Source organism: Salvia splendens, chromosome 11 (assembly GCF_004379255.2).
Source record: "Salvia splendens isolate huo1 chromosome 11, SspV2, whole genome shotgun sequence".
Lineage (NCBI taxonomy): Eukaryota > Viridiplantae > Streptophyta > Magnoliopsida > Lamiales > Lamiaceae > Salvia > Salvia splendens.
The window spans coordinates 5,284,588-5,297,659 of record NC_056042.1 but is presented as its reverse complement, the minus strand read 5'-3'; the positions used below and the strand labels follow the sequence as shown (position 1 = coordinate 5,297,659).

The following is a 13,072-nucleotide window of genomic DNA, read 5'->3' as shown; positions in this document are numbered from 1 at the left end:
AGAAATTCATGATTTTCTCATTGAACAATTAACGTCAATATATATTTAGTCCATAATATTAGTGTTTGGTTACAAATATGTAGAAGACTCTCATAACTTAGCAGTATGTGATTTATGTTTCAGATATGCATATATACTCACTAATAACGATTGAGAACTATTTAAAAATTTTGGGTGTCCGATTAAAATAGTTGACACTCTTAGTTTGTCGCGAAATTCTACATGTTAAATACAAGAATGCTGTTGAGCTTTCTTTGTCCCTCTACTTCTTTGATCTCTCTACCTTATTTAGCCGGCAAAGATCATAATGTAAGTCCTCGTCTAACACTTAGTTCCGTTTGATACATGAAATTCAAATTGAATTGGAATTAGAACTATGCATAATTGAATTTGAAGGAATTGAACTCTAACTCTAACTCTAACTCTAACTCATTTGTTCGATCAAAATGATAAAATTGATATGAAAGTGTGTGTGTGTCTGTGTTGTACTTGTGTGTGTATGTATGAATAATATGTGTAGATGCTCAATTTTATAACTATTTGAAATTCCAATTATCTACTTTTAATATGAAATTCAAATTATGGAATTGAAAGAAATTGAAATTGTAATTCAATTCCAAATTAAATATTTTGCAGCATCTAACATTGTATTTGGAAATCAAAGCTCCAATGGAAATCAAAGCTCCAATTCCAATTCCGCAGACACAATATCATGATACCGAGAGAATAGGATGTCTTACAATCTTGATCTGAATTGGTTAAATTCGTATCAGTGCGCTAGACTTGGTTCAAGTCTATGATAATCATGGAATAGATTTGTTGCGTGATCAAACTTCGACAGAGGCACCAAGGTCACAGAAATCGAAAAAATTTCTAAAACGCATTGCTATGACACCGCAACATCTCGAGTTCTGTATTGGGTCTCTAATCGGTCCTAGCAAACGACCCCTTAGTTGAGGTATGCATTGTCTACTTTGTGGTGTACAGTTTTGAAACCAGAGTTCCAAAGTCATTACCACAAAGAATGCGCTTGTAACCAGTGGTATTGGTGGAAAGATGAGACTCCCAAAAGAGTTTTGGGGTCTTAGTCACAAAGCATTAACATTCAAATCAAATACAAAATCATGACATTATAGTGCAACATAGAATAAAAACAAGCAAGTTGAATACTACTACTCTATGTTATTAGTGACACTAATAAACAGGGATAGGATTAAGAGATTCAGCTGAGTTACATTACATACAACATGCCTACTTAACATACACAAAGCTAATACATACTAATACTAATACTTACTAAACCATAGTTAATGTTAATCCTCCTCACTTTGTTCTTCACATCTCAGCAGTGTTTGCTTCATCTTCATTGATTTCCTAAAGATGAACAAATGTTGAGCAACTCACATTTTCATCAAATTGAGGGAAAAAAAAAGTAACCTGAGGTGGTTCTTCCTTGGAGACAACTACTACATCATTCTCCTTCTCCACACTTTTCATTTTCCCCTTTTCAATCGGAACAATCTGCATAATAAAATTCACTCAATTCGCCTTGTAATTTCTAAATCCCGAAATCAAAATTAAAAAAAATAGAGTGAATAGTACCGGAGCGTAGCGGAATTGGCGGCGCTTGGGCGGGTCATCGGCGGCGGCGGAGAGGGGGGTCCAGCGGCAGAGGCGGAGAGGCGGGGCGTCGTTGCGCTTGCCGGATTTGGAAATGGTGGCGGCGGGAGAGGTGACCCACTGCTTCCTCCACTTCCTGACGCGGCCGGTGAAGACCGGCGGGGAGGGGCCGGAAGCGTAGCGGGAGGAGGCGCGGCTCTGTCTGGACCCCACGGCTTCCATCGTGGCAGATAGGGAAGACACCAGAGAACTTCTCTCTACTACTATGCTTTTATTAGTACTCCTAGGTAATTAATTCACACTTCCCAATTTTATATTCTCCTTTCCTTTTCCACCTTTGCTTTTGAGCCGTTGGATTGATCTTTCACATTTTTTTGTCATTTCTCGCACGAGTATTCTTTTCTCTCTCTTAAATTATCTCTTAAATTAAATGCATTAATCAATAACTTTTAAATTCTCATCTCAATTAAAAATATACTCTATCTTAGGTAGAATACAAAAAGAATTATGAATGAATATTCTTATATTTATAAATTATAAAAATTATAATGTTTATTGACTAAACAAAATTTCAAAATGAAACATTTATTATTTAATAATAATTTTATTTGGTGATGTTGTGTATATTAATTATGAGGATGGTTTATAATGTAAAGTGAGTAATATCTCTATTTTTATAAAAAGTACTGATATCAATTTAGATAACCTTAAGTCTTAACCATTTAGCAATGTAAATTTGATTTTTGAGTTAGGCTTAAAAGCGTGGGCAGAGCCAGCATATATTAAGGTGGGGTAAATAACCCTCCTCAAATATATTAACATACAGTACTACTATTTTTTTTTTCCAATTTAAATTTTTTTTAGAGTTTCTTTATATTTGTTCTTTCTCAAATTCTCAAATTCTCAAACTTTCTTTGCATATAATTTTGCTTTCTTTTCATTTATATTCCTAGGCCAGCCTTTACCTAAAAGCATTGTTGATCCATTTAAATTTTTTAATCTTTAATTCTTGTTATCGATCCATTTGAAATGAACAAATAATTCATTCATCAGATTGTATTTTAAGTTTAAAATTAAACAAAGAAAAACAAATGAAGAGTAGGGAAATAAATATAAAACGACGTCGTATTTGTTGATTAAAATACCTTATCCTGTTTATCTATATCTATGTTTCCATTGCATTACAGCCTGAAGAAGAAGAAGGTGGTGCTGCAATTACAAAGATGGAGTCTTTCTGTGCTCCCACTGTCCAAACCTTCTTCAATCTCAAGCCCTCTTCTTCTTTTTCTTCTCCTTCTTATTCCTCTGTTTCTTTCCTCAAATCCCACTTCAAGCAGTCCCCACTAGCTCATTCTTCCCGCCAACTCTCCCCAAGAACAAATTCCACCCCATTTGTGGCGTGTGCGGCCACCGCCACTGCCGACGGCGCCGTTTCCGACAAGCTCCCCGCCGACCTCATTGTTACAGAAACCCCCGAACCCAACTCAAGAGTCAGTTTTCTTTTCCCTGCCCGTGATCATCTCTCCACATTTATTCCCTCTTTGAAAAATTTTGGCATTTTGGACTTGTATACTGATGTGTAATTTTCGAGCTTTTATATTAATGGATTAATAACACACAAGTTTAATAAAATAGCTCTAATATTACAATCTATCTGCAAGAGTACAGAGTCGATTGTAGTACTTCGAGTGTCGAACCACAGGGAGACGTAGGTTATTTAACAAGAATTGACAAAATTAATAAACTAAAGTTACAAACTAAGGTACGAAAATGGAGAAAGATGTCACTCCAAGTTGCTCACGAGGCTTGTATTATTCTACACCTTTAACAATGAAACATACGAAGGGATTAAAACATCAACCTAATCGCGTGCACTGAACATGTTTGCGACGTATAGTTCACAGTCAGCTGAACACTTGTTCCATGAACTAATTTTCAATGTCTATACACTCCTGCGGAAGCGCGGGAGAAATAGACATCTACTATGATCACCTACTTAATCCACTATCAAATTATCCTCTGAACAATTCTAATTTGATAGCAATCCAACAATCAAACATTCCTAAACTATGTTAAAGAGACAATAGCATAGGAAATAACAACACTACATTATTAGCCAAAAACATAGTGAATAATATTAAGCACATTGTTGGACACAAACATATGAGTTCATTGGTGTAAAAACATCCATACAAAGCCTAGATTACAACTTGGAGCAACATAGAGAGCTTAGCCTAAACACATGGTAATAATAACAATTAAAACCGTAGGAAGCGTGCTCTTGTTGAGTGGAATGGGATTCGGAAACGGAGCGTCGGAATGATGGCCGAAACTTCTCTGAATTCGTCTTCCTCCTCTCTGAATTTGTCGCCACCCAAGTCACTCTCTTTCCTCTATTTTTTATTTCCCCATCACGTCACCTCCTCTTTTTCTAATCACTTCCTCTCTCTTCCTCCTTTTTCCAAAACCGTCCCATCCACTATCTCTCTCCCTCCTTTTCTTCTGCCACAAAACTGCAATATATTCTAATGAACTACCCGGCCGGGTAGAATTTTACAACTAAAAAGTCACCCGGCCGGGTGGCCTATTTCTAGGACTTGCTGGAATTTTCGCACAACCTTTTCACCATCCGAGCTTTATTCTTTGTTTCACCATTTATTCCTCTTCCTACACCACAAAACATACTTTTGCGAGCATCAAACTATATAAATCATGTAAAGTTAGGAGAATAAAAATGTACAATTTGATTCACATCAAATACCCCCAAACTTATTTGCTTGCTCGTCCTCGAGCAAGATCACAATAAACACAAAACTTGAAAGCTCAGCTCACAAAAGTTTTCATAAGAGTGAATCACATAGAGACATGAATGACAAAATCTAAACCTCCAACAATTCCAATCAAGAATTCCCACTCTCATGAACCATCACTTATCAACCTAGAACTTCAAGTCATAGTGCATTTCAAAGTAAGTCCAAACATGTGATCATACAACTCAAACCGTCATCATTGACTCGTCAAGCATTAATTACCACATAGACTCGCGGATTTCAAATCAAACTTTTTTAACTCTACCAAGCTATTTACAAAACATCCACAAGCATCAACAACAAGGTCCAAGGTCTTAATTAAAGGTTGTAATGGGGCTAAGGATGAGGTAGGATAAATATGGATAGTGAGCTCAAAAGCTACACATTTGAGTGCCAATTTCTTCCCTCCTACAACTTCCTTCCAAAGATCAAACAACAAAATATTACAACCAAATTCTCACTCCCCCAAACTTGAGATCAAATCTAGACAAGATTACATATTACACAAATATAGAAGCTCTAACTTTATTTCATCAAACTTTTTTTTTTTAGATAAGACCTCGACTTTTGCAAATTTGGAGGTCGTCTTTTTCTTCTTCTTTTTTTTTCTAAGAACTTCATTCTTTTCACCTATGCATTACATCAAGTCTAAAAATGTCTACACTTTTGCAATACACCACCCAACACTCAAAACTCAACCAACAAAGCTCAAATTAGTATTTAGCACCCAAATAGTAGCAAGGTCTTTCGATGAGGCTAAAATGAGGCTTATTTAATTGGCTAAGTGATAGGCTAAGTGTTTACACAAATAATAGGAGATTAAGCTCAAAGTGGATTCTAGGGGATCATTTGATGGACTAGGCATGTGATTATTTGGCCATTGAGTTCATCCTAGTGCCTTATCCTCCCAAATCGTTGACACAAACGAACGCAAGCACTTCACTCGATAAAGCAAATCAACCCAAAATAATTTCCACAAGACATGCGACTTTCATACTCTCCTCAACTCAAGAAATCGGATGTAGTCACAACATGCTCTTTCAAATAAATACATGCACAAATTCCATCCATCCTAAGCTTCAAAGATCAAGTAAAATCAAGCAAGATTTCCCAACCAGAAAGCCGAAGATAAAGCTTGCACCCGTCAATTACATGATTCACAACACTTTAGCATGCAATACACCCAAAAAACATGCCTAATGCATAAAAATCATTCACAATCCCCCCACACTTGAATGCTACATTGTCCTCAATGTAAGCAAAGAAGAACATATAAAGTAAAGGGAAAGAAGACTCCCCCAAACTTGGCGTGATATCCATAGTGCATTCGGGTGGGTGGGTGGGTGTAAGTTCCTTTGTGGGTGTGGTTCCTCCTAAGCTCCAATGTGAATCCTATCTCCACGTTGCTCCTACAAAAAGAAAAATTAAAACAACAAAAAGAAAACAAAAATACTCAATTCATAAAAATACATCGAAGGAAAGAATTGAGCGAACAAAACCCTCGATTTATTAAGAGAAAAAAAAAAGAAAACTAAAAACTCATTGGGTTGCCTCCCAACTAGCGCCTTTGTTTAAAGTCGTTGGCTCGACTTAGTCTTCTAGCTACAACTCTGAAACAAAAAATTAAAATGTTAGAAAACTATACAAAAATAAAAACAAAAAGAATCCTAAATTAAATAACCAGTTGCCTCCCCGGCAACGGCGCCAAAACTTGATGTGTAATTTTCGAGCTTTTATATTAATGGATTAATAACACACAAGTTTAATAAAATAGCTCTAATATTACAATCTATCTGCAAGAGTACAGAGTCGATTGTAGTACTTCGAGTGTCGAACCACAGGGAGACGTAGGTTATTTAACAAGAATTGACAAAATTAATAAACTAAAGTTACAAACTAAGGTACGAAAATGGAGAAAGATGTCACTCCAAGTTGCTCACGAGGCTTGTATTATTCTACACCTTTAACAATGAAACATACGAAGGGATTAAAACATCAACCTAATCGCGTGCACTGAACATGTTTGCGACGTATAGTTCACAGTCAGCTGAACACTTGTTCCATGAACTAATTTTCAATGTCTATACACTCCTGCGGAAGCGCGGGAGAAATAGACATCTACTATGATCACCTACTTAATCCACTATCAAATTATCCTCTGAACAATTCTAATTTGATAGCAATCCAACAATCAAACATTCCTAAACTATGTTAAAGAGACAATAGCATAGGAAATAACAACACTACATTATTAGCCAAAAACATAGTGAATAATATTAAGCACATTGTTGGACACAAACATATGAGTTCATTGGTGTAAAAACATCCATACAAAGCCTAGATTACAACTTGGAGCAACATAGAGAGCTTAGCCTAAACACATGGTAATAATAACAATTAAAACCGTAGGAAGCGTGCTCTTGTTGAGTGGAATGGGATTCGGAAACGGAGCGTCGGAATGATGGCCGAAACTTCTCTGAATTCGTCTTCCTCCTCTCTGAATTTGTCGCCACCCAAGTCACTCTCTTTCCTCTATTTTTTATTTCCCCATCACGTCACCTCCTCTTTTTCTAATCACTTCCTCTCTCTTCCTCCTTTTTCCAAAACCGTCCCATCCACTATCTCTCTCCCTCCTTTTCTTCTGCCACAAAACTGCAATATATTCTAATGAACTACCCGGCCGGGTAGAATTTTACAACTAAAAAGTCACCCGGCCGGGTGGCCTATTTCTAGGACTTGCTGGAATTTTCGCACAACCTTTTCACCATCCGAGCTTTATTCTTTGTTTCACCATTTATTCCTCTTCCTACACCACAAAACATACTTTTGCGAGCATCAAACTATATAAATCATGTAAAGTTAGGAGAATAAAAATGTACAATTTGATTCACATCATATACTGATTGAATTCCTGTTTTAAAACATAATTTCAGATACTTGACACCACAATAAGTCAATTTTTGTTTGTGACAGTTATAAGCAATCCACAATTCTGATTTTCATATGTCTGCAGGTAAAGTTGAGTGTTGAGGTTCCCGCAGAGGTATGTGAGGATTGTTACAGAAGAGTCATGAGAGAGTTCACCAAACAAGCAAAGGTAGTAACTTGGACTTCTTAGCTTTAGATGCTTTGTTTTTAGGGAAAATTCATATATTAGCCTAATTCAAGAACATACTTTCACAAGGTTGTGTGAATGTTGAATTATATATATTTGATGTATTTTGTAGCATCTGTTAGATTTGATTTGTTTGGAGTATACTATCAATTATGTCTATTTATCATATTTGAAGTGCTTTGTTTTAGGCTTTATCATATTATTTACAAACTATGGTGATGATTCTTTTCCAAAAGATGGTACGAGTCATTGTTTTTCTGTTATTGAGATTTGATTGCTTTGTTTGGTGTTCACCTTTTCATCGGAGATCGCTTTCGCACTTGCCAATGTGCTCACTTTCTTTTAGTACATCCCCTTGTGATTCTTCTACCTACTCCGCTATATTGAGCAGATGATTTGATTAATGTTATTTCTGTTGTTGCAGATCCCAGGGTTTCGTCCAGGGAAGAATGTCCCAGAAAGTATACTTATTAGTTACATTGGGAAAGAGACTGTTAAAGGAGCCACAATAGAATCTATCTTAAAGAGAACACTTCCACATGCCTTGTCTTCAGTAAGCATTCACTTAATAGTTTCTAAAAATTTGTTTCCCTTAGGGTAAATTGTGTATTGAAATACGACTAGGATAGGCGTTAACGTGTTTATTGGTTCTTTTATGCATGTAACAATTGCTCATTTTAAGAAATTATAATGAAGGTTTGTTGTCACAGCATTTGATACGATAAATTCAAATAGGATTGTTCTGTTAATATAAGATGGAGTACTGTTTTCCAATCATACTTAGCAGTGGTATACTGTCTTATAGATACTCAGATTTATTTTATTTGTAAACTATATTTAATTCCTTACATTTTGTAGGTAAGCGGAAAAGCCTTGGAAGATTCAATCCGCATTTCAACTAAATTTTCGGAGATGGAGAATTCGTTCTCGTCAATGAAATCTTTGAGGTATGTTAGCTATTTCACAAAAAGAATTTCCTCACAATTGATGCATCAAAACATTGAGTTATGCTTGTAGATGTATGTAATGTGCTGAGATCAGAGATTCTGACCTTTTGACCTTTACTTTGTTTTTCGGTTAGTGATGATGGGAGTGGATCTTATTTTATGAGTTTTGCCTGAACCAGTGTGTGTGTGTAAAATATAAAATGATGTTCCTGGTACTAGGATATTTCGTATATACCATGCATTTATGACACAATGCACCTAAAGATTGCTCGTACAATATTATAAAGTTATCATCTTAACACTCACAGCTGGAGTTCATGCTTCCGAACTTGTGGTCAGATATGATATATTTGTTGATGTTGCGCCTGAAGTCAAATGGAATCCTGAAGATGGATACAAGAATTTAAAGGTTGTTGTTGAGATTGATAAGGAGATAGATGCTCAGACTGCAGCTGAACAAGAACTGCGGCGCCGTCACAAGGCTCTCGGTGCTTTAAAAATCGTAGTTGACAGAGGACTTCAGGTAAATTCAAAACAATATAGTTGCTATTCATTTCAAGATTTTGTGAAACATAAATTTCTTTTGTAAGATTTGAGGTTCCTGGAAAATGCAGTGTCTTGTGTTAAACTCCTAGTAGTAAGTTTTTTGAATGTCTATCTTAGATCATGATCTGTTGCTACCTCTGTGCTGAATTTTTCTTTCATTTCTTAGTAACTAAACATGCTAAACTTTTTTTTTCACGTTCATCTAATACTTTTGGTTGCAAGTTTAGGTTTTATGTTTCTTGTTTACAGTGATTATTCTGTCAATCGTACGAAGCTGACATAAGTAGTTGCTTCTGTTGTTAGTCTAGTAATTTGGTTCTTTCTCATTCGATGAAGTTATTTATAAGCTGAAAACCTGTTCAGCTAGGTGATGTTGCAATTCTTGATATATCAGCTGCGACGATTGAGCAAGATGAATCAACTGCTAAAAGTATACCATCTGCTGAGAGCAAAGGTTTGTAACAAGCTCTTTCTTTCATCGTAGCTTGTCTTTATTGTAACTCACAAATAAATCCCAACGCATATTTTTCATCGTTGATTATTTGTTTCTTGAAGTACTTATGCGGAAACTGCAGAAGTTTGATTTACAATAGAAAAGGGGCTTCACTGACTGAGTGGAAACATGAGCTTTCTTGGTTCAATTTTCATTCTTTTCTGTTTAGGTTGACTACAAATGTCTAACCTTCTGAGAGAGTAGACTGTATAGATTTTTGCAAAAGAGTGAATGCATCTTCATAAATGTGAAAGAGTTTTGTAAAGTTTAAATAAGTGGATGTTTGATTTGGCAGTTCCATGTATACATTGAGTTATAAATTAGTTTTACATTCAATATTTTAACATATTCTCTTATAGGTACTAACTATGATGATTATGGAAGTCATTCCTACCTCAAATCCATTAAAGGTTTATTATATTATTTTGCAATTTCATTTTTTCAGGATTTCGGTTTGACACTGAAGACGAAGATAAAGTCCTTCCAGATTTTATGAATTCAATTGCTGGAATAAAACGTGGCGAAACTAAGACATTCCCTTATACATTCCCTGATACATGGGAACAAGAAGATCTCCGTGGTGTCCGCGCTCTGTTCACGGTTAGTTCTTTCATCACGCGCACCATGAACACTTGCTCGTATCTTTTTATGCTGATTCCTATCAGTTTGATTATATTATCATTTTTCTTATTGCGCTTCGTAACTGAGTCTCAACGGTACTTAATGGCTGTCTCAAAACCTATGTTGGGTACATTGTTTAGCAGACTGAGTGAACATAAAGTATGTAGTTCTTGACTAGAATCGATTTTCAAAAGTCATATACTAATGTGAAACCGTGTAAATATTGTTGTTCTACTTTACATAGTTCACATTTCCAATCCATATTTCTGGATAAATATATCAAGAGGTGTTTTGTGGTTGAAACATTTCATAGTTCATAAGATGTGATGCACTCACAAATTTTCAATGAATATAATTTTTCATGTCGGAAATAGTATGCACGAAGTAATTCCCTATGCTTAATCTTTCATTACTTGTTCTTTTTAAGGTGGACTGCAAGGAATTATTCTTCAGAGATCTGCCCGAATTGAATGATGCAACTGCTGAAAAGATTCTGGCAGGTTGCTCCACCATTGAGGAGGCAAGTTGTTGCACCGAACTTTTGCACATACAGCAAATTACAATTGGTTTGTTTATCTGCACAGGACACACGACACGTGATTTAGTGTTGATTTTATGCAGGTTAAGGAAACATTGCTGCAAAAGTTTCTTGAGGTGGAGCAAACAGCTAAAGAGCAAGCTGCAGACAATGCAATTTTGGATCAGTTACACAAAGTAATCTCTTTTTTTTTGTAAAAAAAAGATTGTTTTTTGTTTTTTTTATTTGGTTATCTACTAAGAGCAGTTACACGACCAGTTCATGTCCTCGTTACTAAAGACTGCTCGTCGTATCCTTGCTCATGCATTTGAACTGAGACTGATGCATTTTGTGCTTCAATTCAGATGGTTGAAGTCGATATTCCTCCATCTTTGTTTGAGGAACAAGGAAGGCAGCTTTATGGAGCACAACTTCTGCAAATTCAGGTTAGGCTTGCTGGAAATCTAACTGGTTATTTAGAACATCAGTAGTTTTCCATTGAAAAAATACTCATTGGATCGATTATGTACTTTATCAGGCTAATATGAAACTCAATGAAAAACAACTGGAAGCCCTATCAAGTCCCAAGGCAGTGAAGGATTTCCTCGAAAACCAGAGAGAAAACATAACGAATATTATCAAGCAGAATCTAGCTGTTGGTGACATATTCAAACGCGAAAACTTGCAGGTGTCGTAAAAATTTCCTCTTTCTTGAACCTATTTTATGCGTTTATCTGTGTAGTTGTGATAAAGTACGTGGCACATTGAGAAATCGAACATGGATGAAGTACTCGTGAATCATAGCATTAGTGTAGGGGGTGTTAGCCTATGTTTATCGTAGACATGGTGGGGTTTTCATATTAAAAAACAGCGAGTGTATATATACATTCCGACTCCAAATTTTGTTGAGTTCAGTTTAAATCCCTCCCGTGTGGCACAAGCTGTTTTCAATGTGGTTATTATGATTTGGTGTGATGCAGATAGTAACAGACGAGATAGTGAAGGAGGTTGAGAATTCGATTGATGAGTTTAGACGGCACAACCAAGAATACGATGAGGAACGAGTCCGGGAACAGGTCACTATACTATGTTATTCATTTTCTGCACTCTGTAATCAGAAAAATATAAACGTTTGAATCTGCAGCTTCTCATCCTGAAAAGAAGAGTGATGTTTTGTTGGTCAGGTACAAGAGGTACTCGAGGGAGCAAAAGTACTCGAATGGCTGAAAGAGCGTGCGGACATCCAGTTCATAACCAAGTAAGAGAGTCGGAGACGGTCACACCCGATTTTGAAGGGAGAGGTAGTATGAGATGATATATCAAGGTTTGCACCCTTCCACTTCTCAGGTTTAGTATAGATTCGCACATTCTTTTTCGACGATTCGACATGTTCTTGAGCTTTTTTGGATCCATTTTAGCAAGAATATAATGAAAATTAATTGTTGTGTTTCATTTGATTTGAGTTCGTTCCTACTCATAATATAATGAACTAAGGATCAAAGAGTAATAGCTAGCCAGCTTATAAAGTTGGTATCTGTAATGAAAATTAATAGTTGTGTTCCATTTTTCCTCTGCATTCTCTCTGTATTTAATCATTTTCTCTTTCATATTTTCCTTATTTATACGAATCTATATGATGCTGGTAATTTCTCCGATGAAGATAGTTCGTTCAACGAGTGAAACAAGCCTCTCAAAGATGCTCTCACGAGGGGTGTGTGTTATCTGGTGGATGTAAAGGCGGCATATCAAGTCCCCTCGAGGACGTAGATCCTCCAGGGGACGAAAAGCCACCACCACATGCCATGTCGCTAGTTCCGTACGCGCATAGATATTTTCACGCATATAAAGTTGACGAATTTATATTGCAATCGGAAAACGAGGTTCAAGTTGTTTTAATGTCATTAAAAGTACTCCCTCCTTACCGCGGTTTTTAGAGGCATTTCTTTTCTGCACGCGATTAAGAAAAATTGTGTTAGGTGAGTTAAATAAAGGAAGAATAAAGTAGAAAATGAAAAAAGTAGCAAGATGAAGGTATAATAAAGTAAAAGAGGATAAAGTTAGTTCGAAGAAATGGGTTGACTTTTACTAAAAAGGAAAATGACTCCACTACTATGGAACGTACTAAAGTGGTAACATAACTCTACTACTGTAGAATGGAACGGAACGGAGAGAATAGAAATTGTCAAATAGATAATGAGATTTTGATCAAATCATTCTTCATTTCCAATTTTGAATATATTCAGAAAAACTGATTGTTCGGATTTGTTTTCAGTTATCTTATAGTGAAAATTATGTCTGTCTATGCATAATGTACTCCTTCTATCCTAGCCTATGTGACACATTTTTTTTTCGTACGTGTTTTGAAAAAATAATACAAAGTAATAAATAATTTAAGTGAAAAGA

General features: G+C 35.9%; 2 protein-coding genes across 5 annotated transcripts; one reads left to right on the top strand and one right to left on the bottom strand.

Annotated features, from left to right (window-relative positions):
- Positions 1-1,104: 1,104 nt before the first annotated feature.
- LOC121754276 lies at positions 1,105-1,899 on the bottom strand. Its single transcript, XM_042149651.1, has 3 exons — positions 1,603-1,899; positions 1,438-1,521; positions 1,105-1,374 (listed from the first exon to the last, which is right to left on the bottom strand). Exons 1-3 carry the CDS (start codon positions 1,840-1,842, stop codon positions 1,336-1,338), a joined length of 363 nt encoding a protein of 120 aa, XP_042005585.1. The 5' UTR covers positions 1,843-1,899; the 3' UTR covers positions 1,105-1,335.
- A 914-nt stretch (positions 1,900-2,813) lies between these two features.
- On the top strand, positions 2,814-12,121 carry LOC121753877 (trigger factor-like protein TIG, Chloroplastic). 4 transcript variants are annotated; one of them, XM_042149148.1, is made up of 13 exons: positions 2,814-3,110; positions 7,444-7,527; positions 7,970-8,098; positions 8,404-8,492; positions 8,832-9,015; positions 9,402-9,492; positions 9,977-10,131; positions 10,580-10,672; positions 10,774-10,866; positions 11,035-11,115; positions 11,208-11,357; positions 11,650-11,745; positions 11,854-12,121. In XM_042149148.1, the coding sequence occupies exons 1-13, from the start codon at positions 2,844-2,846 to the stop codon at positions 11,929-11,931; spliced, it is 1,590 nt and encodes a 529-aa protein (XP_042005082.1). In that variant the 5' UTR covers positions 2,814-2,843; the 3' UTR covers positions 11,932-12,121. The 4 variants fall into 4 exon arrangements, with proteins under 4 accessions (XP_042005082.1, XP_042005084.1, XP_042005083.1 ...); XM_042149150.1 differs by lacking the exon at positions 2,814-3,110 and adding an exon at positions 4,041-4,334; XM_042149149.1 differs by lacking the exon at positions 2,814-3,110 and adding an exon at positions 4,041-4,356.
- The last annotated feature ends 951 nt before the right edge of the window (positions 12,122-13,072 follow it).

What these genes read in the sequence shown, in the direction of transcription:
- LOC121754276 (XM_042149651.1), bottom strand. Translation starts at nt 1,842, where the DNA reads ATGGAAGCCGTGGGGTCCAGACAGAGCCGCGCCTCCTCCCGCTACGCT. An exon ending in GCCAATTCCGCTACGCTCCG is followed by an intron (nt 1,522 to 1,602) that starts GTACTATTCACT and finishes TTTATTATGCAG; the next exon opens with ATTGTTCCGATTGAAAAGGG. An exon ending in CCAAGGAAGAACCACCTCAG is followed by an intron (nt 1,375 to 1,437) that starts GTTACTTTTTTT and finishes GTTCATCTTTAG; the next exon opens with GAAATCAATGAAGATGAAGC.
- LOC121753877 (XM_042149148.1), top strand. Translation starts at nt 2,844, where the DNA reads ATGGAGTCTTTCTGTGCTCCCACTGTCCAAACCTTCTTCAATCTCAAG. An exon ending in TCGTCAATGAAATCTTTGAG is followed by an intron (nt 8,493 to 8,831) that starts GTATGTTAGCTA and finishes ACTTGTGGTCAG; the next exon opens with ATATGATATATTTGTTGATG. An exon ending in TCAAACGCGAAAACTTGCAG is followed by an intron (nt 11,358 to 11,649) that starts GTGTCGTAAAAA and finishes GGTGTGATGCAG; the next exon opens with ATAGTAACAGACGAGATAGT.